Consider the following 24,139-nt stretch of genomic DNA (forward strand, 5'->3'; position numbering starts at 1 on the left):
GAGGAATATCTGCTTCCCTGAGATGTGACCAGCCCTGTATTTTGATGAGCAATCCCACCCCATACATCACAAACAAGAATTACAGCACTGACCTTTCCCTTGCTGTAGCTACCTAGTCATGAGCTGCAGCTCTGACACTTCCAGAAACCTGTTCAGTGTCTCAAACCCCGACCTGACACAGAGTAGCTTTAAGATGAAGTAAGGAAGATCAAAGATAAAAATCAGGCAGCTGGGGCAGTTGAACGTCACCCCAATCCATAGCTGAGTGCTCTGGGAACATGTCCTCACTCCACACTGCTGCATGGAGGAATTCAGCCAAGCCTGTTTTGGCAAGTGGGACACAAGTTTTGAGTAGTCTACAGAATAGCCCTCACTTCCAATTCGCATCACCACTCACATCAGACAAGCTCACCTGAATCAGGAGACCACAGCTCTTTGTCCAAATTGAGGCATCATGAAACATTCAAACTTATGGTTTGAGTTTTAAAGGGTTTAAGAACTGAAATGCCTGCTCTAAAGAAGCTTTACAGTTGTCTCCACAGAGTTCATGCCATACTTCCCTGGCTCAAAGCACTCATAGCATAGATCTCAAAGTCACTTTGCAAAACCATAAAGGCAGTACTGCTGATGGGTCCAATAAGCTGCAGAGAGTGAAAGTAGCCTCATTTTCTCCTAGTAAACACCAGCTTTCAGCAAGCCAGTGACTATTGAGCTGACCAGATGGTGGTGGGAGCAGCAACTTGGATGATGTTAATTACACACAAACTCCAAAACAACTGATGTCAAAACCCACTTTGAAAACACACCAGAATGGGCTGCTCAGCATATGGCAGCAACGCTCCACTAAAACTGCATTTTGTGTGCATTAAACAACTAATAAGCTCCACCGAGGGGTCCAAGGACAAGCAGCCACTGCAGCAGGGCCCCAGATCCTGACTATTTGATGCTTGTCCCTTTATAATGCTGACGAAAAGGGACAGAGATGTGGTGGAAGTGGCAGCCTGCAGCTCCTGGACCAGGTCCTCTGCAGGGTGAGCACACATAACATGTGCCACCAGCACAGCTGTCTTACCTCTTTTAATGACAAGACCTTGAAGCAAACATCCCAGGTGATCTGCTGAGCAGCACTGGATGATTCCTAGCAAGAGGATGAGTCCTGCTGTGAGAGCTCACTGTGCAAGCACACAGATCTGTACTCCCGTACTTTTAAAAACAAACAATGTGTAGTTTGCAAAATAAACACAGGGAACAGATTGAGAAAAATCATTGCGGCATCTGCCAACCACCACTGAGGGCTTTCCAACAAATCCATGTGTTTCCAAAGGTACTGCACAGCCCAGCTTTACACCAACAGGTAAGCAGCATCTTTACCTGTGATTCGAAAGTAAAAGTAAAATCCCTAGGCACCACCCACTCAGAATGGACCTGGATGCAGAGAAATATGTACTCATGTCTTTCTGAAAGATGATTTAGCCCAAACTTACACCATAGGGGCCTACATTCTAACAATGTCAGCTCTGAGCAGGATCTACAGACCACAGTTGAACCTTGCCCTGGGACTGCCTACTCTGCTCCAGAGTGCTCTCCTTGCCACCTTATCCTCAACTCCTCTTCCTCTAGCAGTTACTCACCTTGAAACTTTTAGGCTTGTTCAGAGATGCAAGCTGCACAGATCCAAAGGAAAATGGGATGGGAAAGGACTGCAGAAAGTCAGCCAGCCTTTTCCCCTGCCCCAAAGCAAGCTGAAACACAGCTATTGCTCCTGACAGATGCTTGCTTTAACAGATCTCCATTTGTGAACAGCTACTACCAGCTCTCCACACGTCTGTTCAGTGACTCTCTATCCTTATTTTTTTATACTTGGCTTTAGAAGAAACTATCACTCATCCTAGCTACAACTTTAGCCCCATCTACCATATGATTTCTAGCTGAGTTTTCAGTGCATTCTCACAAGTGCCTTTTTGCACGTTTCCAAGATATCAGTCATGCTACTCTCCATTAAGTGCGGTGTCTCAAGTTAAATACTTACAGGTGCTCCTGTGAAGCACAGGATTATCTTGAGTCTCGCCAAATGCATCACCATTTGTGAACCCCAGACTGAAGCTTGCTTTTCTACCACTATCAGGACAGTCAGATCCTTTATCTGAAACTGCTTACTAGCTGGCATGACTCTGAATCTGTGCAGTTGTTTAACCCTACCTAAATTTAGTGCCTCACTTGTCTTTCCCCACCATCTCCTTCCTGCTGCAACCATTTCTACAAATTGTCAAGACCATTTTGATTTCTAGCCCTATCTTATCTTTCACATCTGTCCAGCTTCCTGTTGACTGCAGATTTAACATGCATACTATTTGTTATCCAGGTTGCTAATAAAAATGAAAGATAAGTGACCTAGAGCAACTCCCACAGCCTCATGCAACACAGTCTTCCGTTCTGACACTGAGTGCAAGATGGAAAGAAACCACTCCCAGAGCAGAGCTGCTTACAGCCTTGCTCAGCCTGCTTCCAAATACAATTCAATCTCTGAAATCATGTTTTCCCTTCTTGAAAACCACCTCCTGTATTTGCCCACCAGCTACTACAAATTTTATCCCATAAGCAAGTGCAAAGCTGCTGAATTCATCATCGGTGATTTTCTTTCAGAGTAGGACTTCAGGGCTTATGGGGGATGCAAGGCCCAAGCCTGCCCCATCTGAAGTTCTAACCAACAACTCCTTTTGCTGTTGGTTCTCATGAGGGATTATACTGGCATCTGCAGATGAAGTGCACAGATTCCTTCCAGGAGATTTCTTCATTTGCAGTGTCACTGCACAGCTGTTCAACTGCTTATTTTCCTGTCACCCACTAATACAAGCCTAAACTAGATAATTACTACTTCCTACTGTCATGAAACTTGTTCTTCAGTATCCAAACCCACTCCTTTCTGTTTGTTTTGTTTCCTATTTAGAGTTCTAACAGTCCCATGTTTCCCTAAGTAAATACATCTGTACCTCCCCTTGGGAAATCCCTTCCTACCCCAAGGGTCTGGGCAGGAATCTGGCTTTGTGTTGACTGAAAACAGGGCACCTACAAGAGGTAAGTGTAGAACCTTAGCTTTGAGGCCAGAGAAGTCAATTTACTGAGACCACAGCCAGACCACATTTCAGAGCTAGAACAAACATTATGTGGTTGTCTACTTGGCCTTTGCTTTATCATCATCTTTTTATTAATAGCTTTAGCTCTTATTTTTTCATTGACAGTGCACATCTTAACCTCCTTCTGTTCATGCCTTCTGAGGTATTTTCTTCTTTTACTTCTTCCAGGAGCTTGTCTTCCTTGGGGGGAGAAAGAGCTAAACGGATTGCCACATTAGGTTTCTCATTCCCTGCCATTACACTTTTAACTAGTGTTTTCAAATAAGTAAATTAGCTTTTAAGTGATCCCAGTTGTACTATTGGCCTTTGCTATAATCCTGCATCAAAGCCGATTCAATTTTACTTACCTCTATTGCTCAATCAAGAAGAATGCACAAAGAGAAATGTAGTTCTGCAAGTAGGAATTGCAGTCCAGGAGCAAGGTGAGTTGTTCCATTCCTCAGAGTGTCTGATCACCACCCTACAGGACATTTCCCATCTATCCATGAGGGGAAATGGCTGTACCTCACTTGCTACTTCTTCAAGTATCTGTTTCTTGAGGAAGTGCCAGGAATAGCAATACTCAGTCACATAAGATTATTCCAAATAACTGTATGGATGTGTATGCCACCATCTGTATGCTCTGTATTATCCCAAAGCAAGTACCTCTGGGGTGAGACACTGTTAACAGGAGCTTTTGAAGGAACCCAAATTTTTGCTCCAACAGCAACTCCTTTATTTACCAATCTGGAAAAAGGAGAACAATTTTTGTCAACAGTGAGCAGCTGCACTTCTCCCAGACAATATACAGGACCATATCAAGAACCCAACAAGGGTCTGCAGTGTTCTTGCACCTCACTATGCCTGTATACCCCTATCAGTATCACAGATCACTGCCACTCGTAGTTGGATATGCAGTAGGAGCCATAAGAGCAGGAAATTGAAGTTTAGAGCTTCTTACTGACTACCCTAACTTTAAAAATTTTGTATAGGTCCCAAGTTATGTACACAGGTTCAGTAATTGAAGGCTGATTCCCTTTATGACCAAAGGCTGACCCTAACCACAAGGCTGGATCCTGTGTCAGACCTTGCTGCAGCCTTCAGCATATGCCTCAAGTTGGTTTTGGTTTTGGGTTTTTTTTGTCACATTCCATTAGCTGAATTTAAATAGGTTACTGTATTTTGGTTTTATGGCACAAGTTACAGTAGGAGTTGGCTCATTTAAGCACACTAACATGATACATTTGATGTCATAATCTAAGCTTCCACATTTCTATCCAATTTAAAACCATTTCAAGATCAATTTTGCCCTTGTTCAGGAAATTCCTTATTGTAGCTGAACTAACAAAATAAATGTGTGTTGCAATAGGCTGCAATGAATGCAGTATTACCTTTGAGATGATTACACAGTGTATGTAATCACTGAGACACACTTTGGGGATCCAGCATGAGTTATTCCTCAGCCCTCCAGACAAACCTGATGTCACTTTCATTTCAGCTGACCAGCAATCTGCCCTCCCCCTCCACCCAATTCTGCACATAAGTATCACATTACAGGAATCTGTCTCAGACTACACATTTTCCACTAGTAAAATTCATAAGCAGACACAAGTGCAAAGCAAAATGTCATTTTATTTAATTCAAGGACTATTTTCCTTCTAGTATTGCTGAAGGGATCACCTCCTGGGGAATTGATCATTACAAAGTCCCTGTCTAAAAGTTCAAGTGCTCTTGTTGTACATTCTTTTGAACCACAGAAAACATAATGACCAAGTAGGTGAGCAACTACTTGCAGTTTTAGCCCACCTAAATTAGCATTGCTTCAGGCTAGAAAACAATTCAAGTAGTAAAATAATGGAAAACGTTAACCTTTAAGGTCACTACCATATTTTGATCAAAAAGTCCTGAATGTATGAAAAGAACATTTGTACATGTCATGAAGTTGTTGGTTTTTTAACCAAACACTGTCAACGATGGCAGTTAAGTATTTTGGACCAGTTGTCAACCAGATATTTAAGAGTTCTATCTGAAGGTTTATTACCAATTTCATTATGCAATTCACTTTTCACATTAAGCTCTTTAACAAAAGCAACATAGACCCGCACCAGAATCACTGTAGACAGATTTAGTTTTATAGAATGCCCTTCTGAAAATTCATTTCAAAATAGAGATGCTTTTTCTCCAGAACTGTAAAAGCCATAAAAATGCAAAATATCTGTTAGGAAACTTTTAATCAAAATTATTCCATAATGTTCAAAATAACATTTAACCTCCTACTTTTGTGTTGTCATCCACGTATTGACCAATAGACTAAACAGGTAACAATGGTTCACGTTTTTCCCCCACCTGAAATATTTCTTCTAACACAGGCCCCAAGATAGGCAATACAGAGATTCAGGGACATGGATTATGCATGGCAAAGGTAATCCTCTATCACTTTAATTTAGAACAATTCTGATTCTAGCACACGACTCGGAGTCTCAGTTGTTTTCAATCTGCTCTAGGTCCAAGTCCCCACAGTCTAGAGGAAAGATGCCTTCTTCAGTGCTCTCACAATCACTCGTGTCCTCGTCGCTTTCACATACTGCAGCTGCTTTCTTGTAATCCCTTGTTTTGAAGCTACCTTGGCAAGACCCGTGATGCCTTACTTCATCCAGCTGTTCCTTCATCGGGCTGGACCCAGGGGTGATGATGTTCATAAGATCATTTGAGTCACAGGGGGATGACACAATTGTCTTCATTTGTGTGTCATCATCATCATCTTCATAGTCAAGGGAGCAAAGACTTTTGGAATTTTTTAAAGTCTGCAATAAAAAAAAAAAGAAACCATGAATATATTAATCATGACTTCCAGGAGGAGCGGAATAAATTCCTCGAATTCTTGAATGGTTTGAGAGTATGTACTCAGAGTGCCACGCGTTTAAAGTAATCCTGGAAACAAGTGGCATGAAGGAAAAAGAACAGCATTTACTTACTACACAGTCTGGTTTTGCACAGATACTTTGCCTATGCAGATTCCCGTTTGTGAGAAAAACTATTAGTCCTGTTTTCTTACACAAAGATCCAAAACCCTAGTTTTGGTCAACTACATGAGGAAGTAGAGATGCAGCACAGTTTGCTGTATTAGGTTTCTGGCAAATCCAGAGCAGAGCATTTGGTAACATCAGCATCTAGGTCAGACAGCTGCACTGCAGCCTAGTCAACAATTAATTTCTCCAAGTTCCCAAGGGTGCAGACAATGAGCCCTTAGGCATCACCTCAGCCAGAGTCAGTAAGGCAACTGGCACATTTGGGTAACCTCAAAGCAGAAGGATCCCCAGCATCTTCTACTGGGAGCATCTTGCTCCACACTTAGTTTGTCTTTCAGTTGGGTGGTATCTGAACAAGAGCTCAGAAACTAAAACAATTCTGTTTAAATTAAATGTGCATTAAAAACAGAGGAGTACTGACCTTTAGTTATATATAGGAAAAAGAAAAGAAACTTAGTAAATGTGCTTGCTACCTCTGTCCAACAGATAAAGGAATAAAATGTTTTAGCTCCTCATGAAGTTCCTCCTCCCTCATCAAGGGATCCTTGACTAGAGTGCAGAAGAGTGCATTTAAGAAAAATCAGAAACATAGGCAGCAGATCTTAAGTTTTAACAAGAGAGGAACTTCTAAATTCTGCCTCATACAAGCACACAATGAGAGGAAGGTAAAATAGCCAGGGCTCCTCTCAAAAGCAGTGTGGACAGGAGAATAAAGTTATGCTAGTTTTCAGTATCTTCCTGGTTAAGTGACTCTAGTCTCACACACGGCAATCATTTTATTGCAAGTTAGATCCACAGGGAACAAGACCAACTTTCACACCCATTTCCAGCTTCCTCCCCTAATTTGTCATTTCATAAGTATTTTATATTTGTTTATTTGAAATAGGAACATTGCAACACTCCTAGTATGCTGTATTCCAGATGCTCTTACAGAGCACTGCGTAATCTTCCGACTGCACCAACGCACATCAGCACCCACATAAGCAGCTTATGAGTATCTTTGGGTATGTTTTAAACAAAACTTCACAAATTCATAAGAAATTTGAATTAGTCAGTCCTGCATGTATACAACTGGATAAGAGAGAGGAAGCCTCACTGTGGTGAAGGGATTTGCCTGACCCCTTAGGGTTGATGTTACAGACAAGCCCATTGCCATGCTGCAAGTTCATACAGTTCCTTAGACACACCTACATCAAATCTACATAGAAAGTTCGTTTGAGGGAAAACTTAGGTAAAGGTGAAAATCAGAGCACACGTTTTGGAACTCAATCACAGCACAAGTAGGCTGAGGCATGAGGATGGGATGGTGGCTCCCCATCATTGCTACCCCTCCATAGATAAGACACTGCAGAAGTATTCCCCAAGCCTGCACCACATGAAAACACATCAGTGCAACACACTTCACTACTGATCAGAGGTTTGTAATGCTCTTCTCTTGCTCAAACAACTTTCATACCTTATGCTACACATTAGATGATTATTTAAGAAGTCATACACTTCAGGCCAGAAGGATCTGTAAGGGATAATCGAGTTTGCTTGAACAGACAAACAAGATCCCATTTAGGAGCTGATTTATACACCTCTGAGATCAGCTTTGAGAAAAAAAACAAACAACAAACTGTTGGCCATAGTTCTGTCAGGAGGAATTCAAAGCCTTTGTTAGCCATGGTCAAAACCCATATCCAGTTTTGCATGTGACTAGCATTGACAAGGTGGATAACACTGCATGACCAAAAAGATTTCTATTTCCAAATTTCACACCCCTATGAAAACAGTTTTGGTATAAAATGCATTCCTGTTTTCAAAACATTCTGTATAGCTCACTTGTAGCTTATTCAAGTACAAACATTTGAGTTCCTTCCCATGACTAAGAGGTACGAATTTCTTTTATATTTACTTAAAAACAAACCAGTGTATTTTGAAAGTAAAAAAAGTTAAAGGATATTTTAATCCTAAATCTAATCTCATAGTTTTGAAAGAGAACACACCCTGTTCACCCTGTTATCTCCATATAGGGGACAATATTTTCAGTTCCTTAAATGTTATAGTAGGCACTGGGAAGGAAAGAACCAAATAAAGAAAAGCTTTGAATGTTCTGCTTTCAATGTTTCATAAAGGAATTCCTGAGTCCCCCTTCAAAATATCTTTTTATTTTTCCCCAATTTACTGCTAGAAATTAATCCAACCACACAGCCGTCTTTCTAGAAGGTTTGTGTACATAAATGGAAAATTGCCTGTTAGCTGTACTGTGCTGAAACCACTTGAATGGGAACTTTTAGCCGGTTTCAACACAACAGCAAGTGCATTCAACTGGTTCTTTGTTCACCCACTTGTCACAACCTCACCCAACTAAAAATAGGTGGATTTATTATCTCACAGCACAATCCCGTTTCTTTCACAAAGCAAAAGGTAGAAATTGCAATGCATTCAGGCCCTCTGAACTGCTGCTTTCCACGTTACACTGGTACAGTACCACACCTTTCAAGCACAATTGTGCTCAGTGGGGAGCCTGCGAGTACTTGCTCAATGGTCCTCATTTTATAAAGGATGCTGGACTAGCAAGACAAAAGAGTCCACAGTTGGCAATGGATAGAACTCAATCAGCTAAAAGTATTCTTTTGTGTGATGGGGGAAAAAAAAGAAAAAGAACCTCAGAGTTTTAAAAGAAGTGAGGCGATAAAATGTCTGAATATTAAGAAAAAACCCAACTCTGTACCAAAAACAATGGTGGGGAAGGAAATAAAAGAAATCTCTCTAGACCCTTGCCATACAAAGCAAACAAGAAAGGCCCAGAGCAGCTTGAAAGGAAGCTAATGTCTGTACTCTTTACTAAACCTCCAGTTCAGAAACCCCTAATACATCACTTTCCAAATATAAGAAGCAATAAAAAGGTTGTTTTTGTTTTACTAACAAAACTAGAGCATTTGCTACAGTAGTCAAGGAAGAAATAAGACATTTATGTGCATGAAAACCTAGTGTATAATGGGAGCAGCAGTTCTCATGCTTCTCCCCCATACCCCATCATACTCCTGTCAGTTTTGAGTGGGGGTGGAAGATACAGCTGCTCTGAAGAGGTGCAGCTGCAGCAGCTGGCACACAGTGAGGAGCAGAGGAAGCCTGAAACCACCAAAAGCCCTGACCCCATCCTAGTACTTCTCACCACAACAGGATGGGCTGCTCCCTGAAGTCATAGGCTTAGGAAGAGAGGGAATTCAGACTAATTAGGTCTAGTTATCTTGCTTTGCTTTCTGTCCCATCCGGAGACTTTTGCCTATGATGGCACAACACAAGACATGTTCCTTTAACACACAGTGGCACACAGGATTTCTTGACTGTTAGGGTCTCTCTACCAGGGGTATGAAAGATATCGATGGTGCAGTGGTCCTCATCATGAGGAGATCCTGAAATTTCCTGGAGTATCAGTATTCAGTTCAAGAGTAAAACACCAGAGTGGCAGAGCCCAAGCATGGAGCAGCATGTGGCTTTTTTTGCTTCTCCCCTGTACCTAGCCAGTTGATGGAGATGGAGCAAGTTGGATGGGCTGCACTTCTCCCTTTGAGAGCTTCAAAGGTCCTTTCTTCACTTCCTTATATTTCGTATAGATTAGTCATACTGGCTCAAAAAAAAATACCTTTACCAATGGCAACTCACAGTTAAGCTTCAGATCAGAACTGCCACAAACAGCATGTGTTCATGTCTCGACCACCAACCTATATCCAAAGAGGTCATAGTTGAGTCTCAGCAACAATGAAGTCCAACCATGGTACAAATTCATTATTTGAAGAGACTTCATTCAAAGAAGCCAGGAGGGAGACTTCAGGAAGGACCTTAAGAATTGTCACAGTGCTAAGCAGATCACTGAATCACATTGAAAACTGCCCTTGAAGAAACAATCACCTGACACCACATCTGACCAAACAGATGTGGTGTCCCTCCCTGTAAACTGAATTTTCACTTCATGCATCTAATTGCTTGCATTAATGTCTTCACCGGTGACAATTCAAGTTGGAGATATGCACAGTGTTGACTCTAAATGACTAGAAATGTCAGCTAGTTGTATAGATTTTAAAAATCCCATCACAGTCCTAAATCCCTGCATCTTCTACTATGCATAAACTGAAAAATAGTAAGGAAAGTGCTGTGTTAATGTATCAAACAATTAATCTTTCTGTAGAGTAAATTGCTTGACATTTGACTCTGACTCTTCTGTCTTGAATTGCACTGAACATTTTGCAAACACTTCAGTGGTCGTGGATAACCTTCGCTTTCAAGAAACTTGCAGTTGAGAAGAAATATTGCTTCATGGCTACAAAATGGTGCTGACAGGAGGAAAACAATATTCTCCATAACGTTATATGCTTGAGGCTTGCTAATGCACTAAGAGTTAAAAATGCAAGTTAAGTGGGAAAGAATTTCTCCCTGTTCAAATGAGAAATTAAAGGTGTAGAAATACATTACGTTTTTTAATTCAAAAGTCCAAGAAAATACTTTAGGTCAAAAACTATTGCAGATTTTCAAGCTATGCATTTGAAGCAAAATCAAAAGAGCAGTAATTATTTTGCTTGCACTGAGTCAAAAAACTAGCGAACAAAAACATTTCTACTTATGTATTATGTAGAAACAATCAAATCCCTAGAACATTCCTGACACCTTCATGGACAAAACTGAATCTCTCAAATTCATTTGGAAATCAAACATTCACTTTTTGTAGCTCTGCAGTTATCCCTCATTTCCCAGGAAGTTTGGCCTGTACTTTTATGTATTAAAAATGCAATGTTTATTTCATCACCCATAGCTAGGAAGCAGAAAAAACATGGGATATTGGATATGAATGAGACTAAACAACCTCTAGCATTCTGCCATGTAATTAGACACTGAACTATAATAACCATCCCTTCCACCAGAGAGAATTACTGCTGCAGTTCTTGTAGTCAAATAAGGTAAATCCTATTTGCAACACCAAAGACCTAGTTACAAATCAATACCAACTGACACACAGCAATATGGCTACGACTTGAAATGAAAGTTGTTCAGTGCTTTGTTTCTGCTGTATCTTCAAAGATTATTTTAATTTTTTAGATGTAGGTGCCCAGGAAGAGAAGGAAACTGACATCAACTCATTTCAGATGAGATGCTAAACAGCATCATGATGTAACAGGCTTTCATCTCCCACTAGCCAGACTGTTCTAGATTTAAACATGCAGTTTTCTGGTGTAGTCTACCATGAAAGTTGATCTATTTATTGGCCTAGATTTTTATGCTTACAATCTAAATCATGCAACAGTATCCTTAAAAGTTTTGTTTATAAGCTGCAAGAACCCGTGATTTCATTTGGCTTTTTATTTAGGGCTATTAGTTGGAAAAAATATGACTAAAGAAATGAAAATATTTGAATGAAATACTGAGTTTGTCTACATATACTCGGATATGGCAAGAATACAAGGCTGCTCATCATGTGAAATGACAGAGAAACCACAAAAAAAGAGTTAAAAGTCTACATGTGAGAAAAACAAAATGTACAAAGATTGAGAAGGGATTTTGGGTCCAGTTCTCTGCCTGAGCACCACTGCAGTCCACAGACTGCAAGGGTCAGGAGATCTCAGGAACTGCAGTCCTCAGACCCAGAAAGCAACCTACTCCTTTACACTGGAGGAAAGCATCCACAGCCTCCCTGGAGCTATCAGCTTGCCCCCTCACGTGCTTACTGTGGACATGCACTCAAGTCCCAATATTAAGTAACATAAGAAACGCAGGGATTTCAGCAGATTAAAGAAACATTTGTCAGTCTAGAAGTGTTTAAAATTAATTTAAGCAGCCAAACCACTACTGTCATCCTGTAATTATTCCTTTATAAATGAAATTTTGGTCAGATAGGGGCAGCTTAGTGCAGGAAATTCAGGTGCTGGGGTTTAGCACTTTCTACAAGTCTGAGACCATTCATCACAGGGGTTAGCTTTTGTTTGCTTTTAAGGACAAATTGGAAGCAAAGTCAGTTAATGCAGTACTTAATGTAATATAGTCAAGAACATGATTCAACACCAATACTAACATGAAGAGGGTGAACGTATATAGCAATTTTCCCCTTATATAAAACCCAGGCCAACATTAAACTGCATTTTAAAAATGAAGTTTAATTTTGGAATTTTAATTAAGATATTGGCCCCTTAGATTTTCTAATTCAGTGGATTTGTGAACTGCAACCTTTTACCTTTCCTATTTGAGTATGTATAAATCATGCAAGCTTTTATTGCAAGAATGTGGAATTATATTCTACAAACATCAGACCTATTTCACCTGCATGCAATTAAGCAGAAAAGTTTCAGCTATTCTTAGTAGCAGTCCAACAAGCACAAATACCTACAGATGCTATGAATTACTCCATTAACTAAAACAGAGGAGGCTCACACAGTGGATTTAACTCTTCTGAACTGGCAGATAATCAAACACAGTGTCAAAGTGGAACATAGTGACATTTGCTTTGTTCAGCTGCATAATACATTACAAGACTTGGGCCAGAGAGGAAGAAGATTAAGCCAAATAAGACAATTAAGAGATACAGCAACAGCGTTTGTCTGAAATGCACCAATGCATTAGAACAGAAATTTCCTCAAAGGGAAAGAAGCACCAAAGAAAAAAAGAAATACTCAAAAGGGGCCTGAAAGAGCAGAAAGAGTGGCCTGAAAGACAGGTTCTTGCTCTGTTCTTGCTTTGGCAGCACCTGCAGTCTGGAGTCTCTGCAGGACCAAAGCATTTACCCTGTCTTAAGGGAAATAACTCTTTGCACACCTTCATCTAGTTATTTTCCTATTCCCCAAGCACATCTCTAACAAGGATAGCAAATTTGTTCACCTTACAGATAGGCTGAAGAGCTGGACAATGTGGAATTATGACTCCACTGTGCTTGAGCTGCACTAGCTTGAGAGGCTTCTGTCTGGCAAATCCAATCAGCCAACAGCACTAACGAGCAATGGTGTGATGAACAAACAGCTGCATCATTTGTCTGCATACACACATCTGGTTTTGTAGCAGAAGGACACAAAGGGAAACAATGTTAGCACATGCTCTCTCCCAACAGAAGTGATTCATGTTTTGCCAATCATTCCCTCTTTTCTGATTCAAAAATTATTACCTTTCCTTTCAGAAAAGAAACACAGGCTCTGGAAGCAAGAAACAACTTAAAATGCATACTACTATCTTCATTAATAATAGAATGAGATTATTTTACAAATACTTAAATAGTATCTAATTCATACAAGAATAAAGGAGTATCTGGTTTTCTGCATTTTAAACTGGAAAATAAAAAAACACCACACATCATTAACATGAGCAACTCACACGTCCCTGCACAAACATATGCTCAAAAGGAACAGTACAAGAAAACTGCTTAACGAGACTATGATTGCTTGCAGTACCATCTCCCAGTGTTCAGCATTCAGGATCCAAAAACAAAGACCACCCTGGGTAGTCAAAGCCTTCTGATGTCTGAAGTATTATTCCTCTGACAGAGGAATTAACAGACTGCAATCAGCTCTGAAACAACAAACAAAAAAGTAACCTCCAACCCCAGGAGTTTTGCTAGGTTTCTTGATTTTTAAGTTGATACATTTTAACAAGAAGAGGAAAAGCTGTAGCTGTGCTTCCACAAAACTCCCAATAATCAGTCTCACTTCAAAGTTCACTTTAACCATGTCAAACTCTGTTCTCAAGTAACAAGGTTTAAGTTGACTGATTATGCACCACAGTAACACAGGACGGGATCTGACCCTTGTGGCTTCAAAACATGACCATATTGGCTTCATTTCCTGCCACTTATGTGTCATCTATTTTTATAGAGAACTTCTATTCCTGAGCAGTTTAGCCAAGGTCTTATTCCTTCATGACTTTGCTATGAGCAGCAAACAATTACTTCCACAACTGAATCACATATGCACTGATTGTTGCAGAGTACATCCCTGTACCAACTTCTCTTTAAGTTCTTGTACATTGGGGTTTTTTTTCCCTTTTACCCTCAAGTCAAATATTAAGTTGATATGATGGGACAAATTTAGAAGAAATTATAGAATTAAACTCCAAATCCTGATTCCAAGGCTGCCCTCATTAGTTACTGACAGATGTCAGCCTCACCTATGTTATTGGGTTATGCTGGCACTCCATCATAACTAGCATTTTAAGGGATTCTATAATTGGGCCATAAAGTTCACTTCTGCCATGGAAGGGGGATGGGAGAGAAAGGGAACCACAACCTCATCAGCTTGGGAACAGTTCTCCCTTCTTCAGACCAATTTTCCACTACAGTAATACTAGTCCAAAACAAAGCCTTGAGATCTTGTTATACAAGCACACACAGGCACGCATGGGTATACACACACAAAGCACAAGAGTTATTATCAATCTTTAGCTCAATTCAATGCAAAACCCACAGTTTAACACTAAAATCTTGCAGGAGCATTAATTCAAACTGTAGGTGGACCCCTGCCACTAATTATTTCCAGGGACAAGCTAAGTTGAACAAAAAACATTTGTTTAGAAAGAACAGAATTAATACAGAGGTTGAAGGCAAACAGTGCATGTACAGCACTTTTCTAGCTTGTTATTTGATTTTGGAGCATTTTGAACAATTCTGAAGTGATGTAGCTCTGAAAGTGTTCCTAACATCAAGTGGCAAGACTGCTGTACACTTTTAACACTAAGTCAACTTGTGCTAAAACTTCTGTTTGATAACTCCAATTCGGACAAGTTTATTGGTTCAAACACCAAAGCAGACAACACATCAGCAGTTGAGGCTCAGTATGTTTTTTTAACAAGTCCTCTTATCCTTCAGTTGCACTGAAAACCAATACATGTTTTAAAATACATCATACCACATCAGAAGAGAAGCAAAGCATATGCAACTTCTGTGTAAGGCAGAGTCAACTTTGAAATTCCTAAAGCGTTAAGGTAACACTAAAACTGAGTTCAACTTCTCGCTGTATGGCCTCAGTTTTCCTCTACAAATAATAATAATAAGTAAACTAATAAGAAAATCAGAGCTCGCATGAAAAAGCTGCAACATTGTAAAAGCTATCCATTCATCTATTACACATGCTTTGTTTTAAAGACTTGGACTTGTTTTTGCCACCCTCAGCTTGCAAGCTTCCTCACATACCATAAAAGCCCTTTGAGTTTTAGTCCCATGGTTACTACTGTAATGAAATCTGAAATCAGGAAACTCGTCAGAAGTCTCATTTATTTAAATTTCAGTTTCTGGCAATACTTAAGTTTTACTGCAAAGCACATGTCATCCTCAGTATATAAAGAACCAAGTACTTTCAAGTATATAAACAGATGAGCTATTTGATTATATGCAGCTCACCTTAGCACTAAACCACCACCTCCCAGATCACTTATGCAGAAAATATCTGCTTATTAACTGCACTCCATTAAAAGTTGTATCAGGAACTTAAAACTACGTTTCAGTTTGCACATACTCGAAACTGACTTGTTCACATGCTTTTATTTCCCACCCTAATAATGGAAGAATTCACATCACTGATGTAGAGAAATTCCAAATCAGTTCATTTTCACAGGCTGGAGACATCTGTTTTGCTTTCATCACACCTATGCACCAGTACATACATGCAGCAGGAACTGATCTATGCAATGTGAGACCTACAAAATCAAGGTGACAGTTAAACCTAAGACTTTTCAAAGTGATTTTAATAAACCTCTCCACAAAGAAAAGCCTCGAGTGAACCAATTTGGTTTTGTTCTCTTTTAGATGATGATGCATCAAGTCACAGTGACTGTCAAATAGCAAGGGAAGTTTCACAACAGATAATGGAAAACCAAAGCCCAGTTTCAGAGCTAAAACTTCTTGCAGTAAGGTACCATAAAAATGCACTAATCTATTTATTTGATTAACACGTTATTACAAGAACACAGAATATTTAAAGAACCCTCTCCCAGAATTACCCCGAGTATTCAAAGAGGTATAACTTGTTTTTCTAGTAAATACAGTGGGATTTCATTTTTTGCCAAGAAATCTGGAAAAAGTTCCCATATCAATGATGAAACAGTACTCAACACTTCTGCTAGCCACCATCTCTTGCAATTTAGACCACGGGGAAAAAAACTTAATCCCCTGCCACCTGCCAAAACCCAGATGGTAAAACCTGAGAAAAGTGCTCTCACCTCTCTTTAAACCCTCTGGTGCAGCTTAGGCACATTAACTACAAGTACTCTATATATACTGAACCATAGCTCTTAACTCAATATTGTATTGTATTGCAAACAACATCACCAATAATTTTAACATAATCCAATTTTCTGACAGGATAAATAATAATTAAAAAAAAGAAAATACCCACAGCTGGCTGAAACCTGGATTGTGAGTCAATAGATGGCCCCTTTCTTTTCTCATAATGTCAAATGCAGCTGGTCTGGTACTCATTAGCTCTTTCAGCAGCAAATACTTATTGTATATACAGGAACTTGCCAGAAAGGAAAAGCAACTGCAGCAGATATTAAACTGCCTCCTCCTCTTATTAGCACATTGCTTACAGAAAAGTACCATAAACATAGAAAGCTAATTTCAGGTATGGCAAAGCAACACTGATGAACAGCTTTTGAGAAGCTCCAGGTATCTGCAAGACGTTTGTTACAGAATCCATTTACAAAAGGAGAGGGGAAAAGCCTCCATCCTTAATGAGATTTCCTTTCCTTCACTCTCCTCAAGGCTTATACTCTTGCAGTGTCAGAGCACAGGGAACCTCCAGCACAAGGGCTCACTTCATTAAATGCCATTTCGGGCCTAATTTCACATTGTGACCCACTCTGCCGATGCAAAGAAAGCAAAACGCCAGATGCTCTCTGTGCCTGCTACCTCAGCAGCATTTCATTCACTACTCCAAAAAAACTTCCAGGCATCCATTCAAAACCAAGTACCCCCAGCCTGGTCTGTCCTGTCACAGGACAAAGTGCTGGCTTGTCTTCAGCTCACTTTTGATGCTTGCCTATCATCTCCCAGCCCAGCCTACTCCTATCTCCTTTCCTTCTTCCCAAGCCTGCTGGAATTTGAACTTTAAATGGACGCCCTCCATGACAACAATAGATAAAAAAGGAGCCTTTGATTGTTCATGCGTTGCAGAAAAGAAAGGAGGAGATTCATCCTGGCTGCGACCTAGCAGGATCTCATCAAGCACGGCTCCCCTTCCATTGCAATGGGATGCCTTAGCCTGTAGCTACTCATTCAAGCTCCCTGCGTCTATGTTTCCATTCAAAGAGGATGAATTCTTCAGGTTTCCCCTGTTAAGGAATTAAATGTTGATCCTATGAATGAAGGGCAACACCAAGCTTGGACAGCTGCCAAAAGGTTCCGTAACACTCAGCAGTTTGGAGTTAATTCAATACTTATTGATACCTAGCAGGATTTATAGCTGCATTATTTATAAGGGGGGGGAAAAAAATCACAGAGCCATATTTAGACCTTGGTAATAAACTATTTTTAGCACCATCTGTTTTTCTGGTTTGTTCCCTTCCTTAGGCAAGAGCATACTTTTACCCAGTTCCTTCTTTCTTGCCCATTTAAAGAATCCACAGAGCCTAAACTGAAGCACAAGTAGGATCACACAGACTATTTATCATGCAGCAATAATCCTAATCATGTTCTGGAAATCAAACCTCGTGACTAAGGACAGTCTTAGGCTGATGCAACACTCTTGTCTTCACAGAACTGAGCAGATTTTTTTAACTCGAGGAGCAAAGTGTTTCACACAAAGGAGGTTACTATCTGGAAAGAAACAACTGATCATTAGCTGCATTAAGCCATCTGAAAAGTGTTCACACTCCTGGCAGTGCTTTTCTGGGCCATAGTTGCCAAGTTTCACCCTCATTAAACCCATAGGTATTTTGTCACAAGTACATTCTGCCAGGCCAGGCTGCTGTTAGAGCAGGAGAGGCGAATCATAAGCAGCTGCTGCAGGCACCTTGCCTCTGTGAGATGAGGAGTTTCAAGCTGCAGCTGCCAACCACTCAAAAGCTCCCCCCAAATCTCAAATTACCTTTTCACAAGCTTACTAAAAGCAGAATATCAATGTAAGAGACTCAACACTGGTGGCCTCTGCAGCATGACGAGGGACAGAGGGAAGGGGTTGCCAGCTCCTTGAACTCCAAGGGAAGCAAAGCTTTGGGTACTTGCATGCTGATTAAGTTCTCAGAAACGTACTTGATAGCAGCAATACTGTTCTTACCCTCCTGGCTCATGAAAGTTTCCTTTTACCCAAAATAGCAGCACAAATATTCAAAAGCTTGACTGTTAACTGTGTCAGATTAAGAAATCTTACTTAAGAGCAAGGCAGAAAACTGATCTAAAATATGAACTCATGGAGCTCTTATTCATTGCACAGGGCAGCAGCAGAAAGGGTTGCAAGCTGGTTTACTAGGCCTTGCAGCACAAGTCAAGCATTCCTGGGAAGCAGACTGCATGCAGCAAAACACTAAAATAAATCCCAGCATGGAGCACATAGGTCAAAATTCAATTCTACAAATGCACAACAGACAAACATACAGCCACAACAGGTTCTAACAAACAGTCCCGAGGGCTTTGAAACTTTCAAGCAATCAATACTATTAACATAACACTCACTTGGCACTGGCATTACGCTACAGTAATTTCAGAGTGTGAAGGAAATATAACAGTGCTGCCCATCCAGCAACCCTTGGGATGATTCCTTCTACTTCACCACTTTCTTCAGTGGCAAAAACAGGGCACAACACTTCTAACAGCAAGAACAAACAGGTAGATGGGAGGGCTCCTGGGCAGCATGATACAGAGTAAGGCCATTCCCAGCATCAGAGCCAAGATGCTGAAGTCTGCCTCTGCCAAGAAGCATCTCTGTATGTCCCAGCAGCAATCCCTGGGCCCTATCTGCCAAAGCTCAGTACCTACTCCCAACGGATGTGCTGAGTGGTTTGTCCCTGTTGAGGGGGAAAAAGCCCCAAATCTGTGCTGTGTGACAGGACACCTTTCAAAGGGCAGTCTGCCTCAACAGAGGGAGTTCAATAATAGCTGTTCAAAAGAGAGAACCAGTCTGCAGTACTTTCAGTGGCCACATAAAGCACCTGGACAACAGCCAACACATACAGTAACTGTTGCAGTAAATTTAAGAGTTATTGCCAAGTATGTTTAAGAGTAAAAAATAAGCTTACAACTTGTAGTTCAATTCCCTAAGGCTGTTGCATAACCTGAAAATACATTACAACATAAGAAGTAACTAATACTGGTGGATTGACCAGGAATATAACCAGAGGATCTGGAAGTCTTCAAAAATGCTGCTTGTTGCAAGCCTTGTACCAAAGCATCTAACTTTGATGTGGGCCAAGGATGCTCACTTGTTTGCAGGCATTATCAGTCTTGCATATAACCATGCCCATTTATGCAGATTTGGAAGGTGTAACCTACCTGACTCCTTTCACAAAGCTGACACTTTTAGCTAGCACATATGCATACTTATTATGATTATGTATTAAGACAGGACTATAGAGACAGATTAATTAGTTTCAGAAAGCAACTGAAGATGATGGCAAAAAGAGCCAGGATAAGGCTTATTAGGATCTGCCCATCCACCCTTCCTTTACACACCAGATGGCCACGGAAAGACAACAGTTATCTGTCCTTAAAAATCAGTGATCACAAAGAAAGGACTTCGTGATTAACTCTCAAGTCCATACCCATTTGAGAGGTGGCTGAGTGCCAGTGAAAGGAACTGTGGCAAGTCAGAAGAGCCTGTACAAACTCCATTTATATCCTAACCCATTCAGAGATCTCTCCCCTCCACCCCTGTGTTTGGAAGGGGTCTAAGTAATTGTGCTACACAACTCCAAAACTGAAATCCTTTCTCAGTCAATATTCTTGCATAGCAAGCCTATGTTAAAATGATGTGATTTTAACCGTATCAAATACATATTGGCAAACATCAGGAAATCTGCAATTTATCCGCATTAAGTAGCTAATAATCCATAAGTGAAGCCTGAGTCTACCTTGAACCCCCAATTTTAAAAGTAATGCTCCAAAAGCATTCAGGCAGTTTTAATGAAGAATGTGCCTTTTAAAAAAAAAAAAAAAAGAAGGGCCATATAATAGAACTATTTTTTTTAACCTCAATAAGCTGTTACCGCTACTTAGCATTTTGAACAGTATTACTTCAGTCCCCATGATGATTACTATTCAGCAACATGTTCCATGTCAAGGCCTCTAAAAGCACAGCATGGGAAAAAAGGTACAGAAAAGCCTTTTAGTATTTATTTATATATAAACATATATATGTAAATGTACATGTGCTTTTTAAGTAGCCACAAACAAATCCCTGCCTCATGAAGCTAGTTAGAATAAACATATGAATACTAGCTACAAGCTCACTTACATTAACTTCTTCAGTGTTAACTCCTCCTGATTTGCAACAGTATTGCCCTTGTTCCTAGCAGAACCATTTTATCATGACAGACAAATTTCTTTTACCATTTCCAATAGTTCACCATTTTCTACAATTGCCCTATTTTCACAAGAACAAGATGACTTGTGTCCACTACAAGTGCCTGGAGGCCACTTGAACAAGTTTGTATTATACTCCACTCAAGCTAAAAGTCCAGTTGTTAAAGATTTAAGAAGTGGATGCATACCTTCAGGTACTGCAAGTATGAATTTACAAAAGGATTCTTCCTACCCCCATTAAACCGTGAGGAATGCATAGTAAATTTAAACATATCCTGAAGTTTAATCCAATGGGCTTTGAATCAGACTATCACCACAAGATGCAACAAAAACATTACACTTGACATCCAGGTACACTGTTGACTTGAGGAGCTAATTTACCTTAAAACTAAATTCTTTCTTCTGTCTACTCTTCCAGGGAAAGGACACCTCCCCCACCGAGCCCAAACACCACAGAGGAGAGATAAGCTATCCTGAATTTAGGATGTGTTTGTTTTCTTTTTCCTAGGGATAAGGTAGTAACCAGACAGTTTGGACATCAATGAAGAATTTAATAGCTCCTCAAAAGATGAGGATCAGTTAAATTCTTTCCAGCATACTGAAGCCACTTAAGATCATTAATCACTACTTAACTACCAAGGGACTATGCTTTCTGCAGTTAAAGTAGCTTAGGCTCAATAACAGAGGACAGAAAATTCTTAGTTCTTCATATGGTTCTTTGAACTCTCTAGGTGGTGTGTCCTCTGCTTGTAGAGGGGACAGAAGCAATTCATATTATTTTAGAATATGAATAGCAGAAAATAGTATTTTTCATCATAGATTGTATATATTCTTTAGTTATAAACCTGAGGTGAGTCTGGAAGCTAAACACACTTCACTGCAAAGTTAAGTATTTCTGTTCATACTAAATCCCATTACTGCATTCCTACTCACTTGACTTAATACAGAACACAGGTACAAAGTACTCAAATTTAACAAGCTTGAGTGCCATTTCCCAATCCAACTGCACACCTGTATGCCCTGAAAACACCTTCCTGTGCCAACTATAGGGGCTCTACAAAAATTTTTACAAGCAAAGGGGTTTTTGCTCTGGTACGTACAGCTTTAACAAGCCATGAAAATTCAACTTAAAGTCATTTTTGGTTCCATAGTAACACAAGCTCAAGTTACAAGGGCTACCTACCCAAATGATATTAAATGCTTAACACAATGACCACTGTGCATTGAGCACAGCAGGAGTACACAAGCACTTTGAAAACTTGTAGTCCATTTATTGATTCAGGTAAGAATCCTTAAAACAAGTATGATGAATAACATTCTCAGAAAAAGAAAACCTGGTAGACCAGTTATTATGCAAAAGTAAACTCTAATTAAAAGCTGAAAGGAGAGAAGGGAGAAAAAAACAAAACCACACTAAAGTTTACATTTTAAGGATTTAGAGCACATCAGGAGTCTCAGCCTCTGGATCAATTTTATTCTTCTGCACTAATGAAGAACTTCAGCAATGCTCTATGTTGACTATGCTTCAAGCACATCTGATTTCTGCCACTCTAAGCACACACTACAGCAGTTACAAGTAACCTTGAAGCTCTACAAAATAGGACATGACAGTTAAGCCACAAGCACCTGTCATATGCGTTTTAAGATCTTATTTAAGATCTTTCATTCTACTTGTACATCATAACACTACTTCACATCACTTATTTTAACCTGCTATTCCAATCTAAATACCCTTATAACCAACATCATTTAAAAAGGCCAAGTTTTAACACACATGCTGGAGTTGCTCAGCATTAGCTGAAGTTCAGAAAGCTTTCACTCCTGCTAAGAAATTTACACCACAGTAATTCTTGTTCGAATACTGCAAAGACCACAAAGTTCTCCTGTTACTTACTGTTAACATGCATTAGTCAGAAGACAGCCAATGTGCACAGCAATCAACGCAAAACAGAACTGAAAGCTGAGATAGTTAAAATATAACTAGGCAATGAAGAAAAAAAAAATTCAGCTCATAACAGTATCAACAGCCTGGCCTAAAGAACACTTGGAATCTGCAAAACCCTTTCCCAGGACAGTACCATTGTAGGGCTGAAATTGCTCAGCCTCTTGTCTTAAAGACTCTACAAAATTTTGCATTTATAAAACCTGTAAGTACATTTGGTGGCCCAAGCAAGAAACATATTAGTAAGTGAGGTATTGCAGCCTCCTGCTACATGCATCCCTCCTGGGTAAGGACAAGGTGGAATGAGAAAAGACACAACCTACAACAGGCAGCAGTGACCTCAATGAAGTGCTAGAGCATCCAGAAGGGACACGTTGAGCCAGACCTCAGTTCTGATCCAGACCTGAGTACCAATGAAAGCGTGAGATGTACCACTCCCTCTTTCTCCTTACAATGATGTGTACAGCTTGTTCTTTTCCTACTGCACTGAAGCATCATGTCCTTTTGAAAATGAGATAAAAGCTAATCCATTTCACTGGTATGGATAGCTGCATACACAAAAAAAATCTGCATGCAAAATTTCAACACTGATATTTCAGATCAAGGCAGATTATGTAATGATACCTGGTATGCTAGGACACTGCAAATACTGAAAGTCAAAAATTTTCAACATGCCTCCAAAATAACAATATTTTATCCCACTGCATCACAAAAACAGAGACCCACCTTTGTGCTGGAGATACTGCACATTCAAACATTGTACTGATGTGAGCAAGAGGGCCCATTTCTGCAACTGCCAAGATACCAAGACTTTCCCCTTCTCTGTTTTTAGAGGAAAATAGACATTAAGAGTTTGCACCTACAGCAGAAGAACTGAAAAAAGGCACCACAAGAAGAGCATTCAGCTATTCTATAATAGTCCTTGTCCTTCAAAACTCACACCTTTCTAGCTTGATAACTGTGATACATAGGCAAGCCTCAACTCCTTCATACTACATGGGGCCTCGCTACAACTTGTCCACTCAAAACAGTAAGTTGTCAAAGTGGCAGTATGATTAGGGAAGAAAACCAAAACATTTTTTGAAGTCCATGCTTCTTTAGTGATTTTGCAAAAATAATTAATGAGAAAGAATGCTAGTGCCATTTTCAAATTAAAACCAGGGGGTGTTTCCCTACTACAGAATAAACACGTTTGACAGTCTAAAAACCCCCTTTGTCAAATCACCCTGTATGCCTTGCATTAATTAAGCACAATTCAATTAAACACAAGTTCAATTCAGATGAGTTCGTTGGCTTCATGCAGTTGGAAGCAATGGTCCTAGGTCAGACAAATTTGTTCAAACAGCTGCAAAAAAAGTTAAATAAATTGATCCTCTCTCCTTTCCCAGTTTCCAAAGCAGTTTGCATTTTTGCTTCCTTCATCCTTCTTTATAATGCCCAGAAGAAAGGATTTTTGGATCAAAAAAACCTCCATGAACTGCCAAGATTAGTTCTGAAATGTTTTAGTTACAATGAAAGCAGGTGTTGAAATGGTTTAATTTACATCAGTTTATCAGTTTTTAAATCTAATTTGTGTACTTGAGTCACT

General features: G+C 39.9%; 1 protein-coding gene across 2 annotated transcripts in view; it reads right to left on the minus strand.

Moving 5' to 3' along the window:
• Window positions 1–4,725: 4,725 nt before the first annotated feature.
• Window positions 4,726–24,139, minus strand: part of FAM53A (family with sequence similarity 53, member A) — a 50,534-nt gene continuing 31,120 nt past the window's right edge. For both annotated transcript variants that reach the window (XM_009083536.1, XM_009083535.1), the window contains exon 4: window positions 4,726–5,917. In XM_009083536.1, coding sequence (XP_009081784.1) covers window positions 5,594–5,917 — 324 coding nt within the window. In that variant the 3' untranslated portion in view covers window positions 4,726–5,593. The remainder of the gene's footprint in view (window positions 5,918–24,139) is intronic.

This window comes from Acanthisitta chloris, unplaced genomic scaffold (genome assembly GCF_000695815.1).
Source record: "Acanthisitta chloris isolate BGI_N310 unplaced genomic scaffold, ASM69581v1 scaffold15381, whole genome shotgun sequence".
NCBI lineage: Eukaryota > Metazoa > Chordata > Aves > Passeriformes > Acanthisittidae > Acanthisitta > Acanthisitta chloris.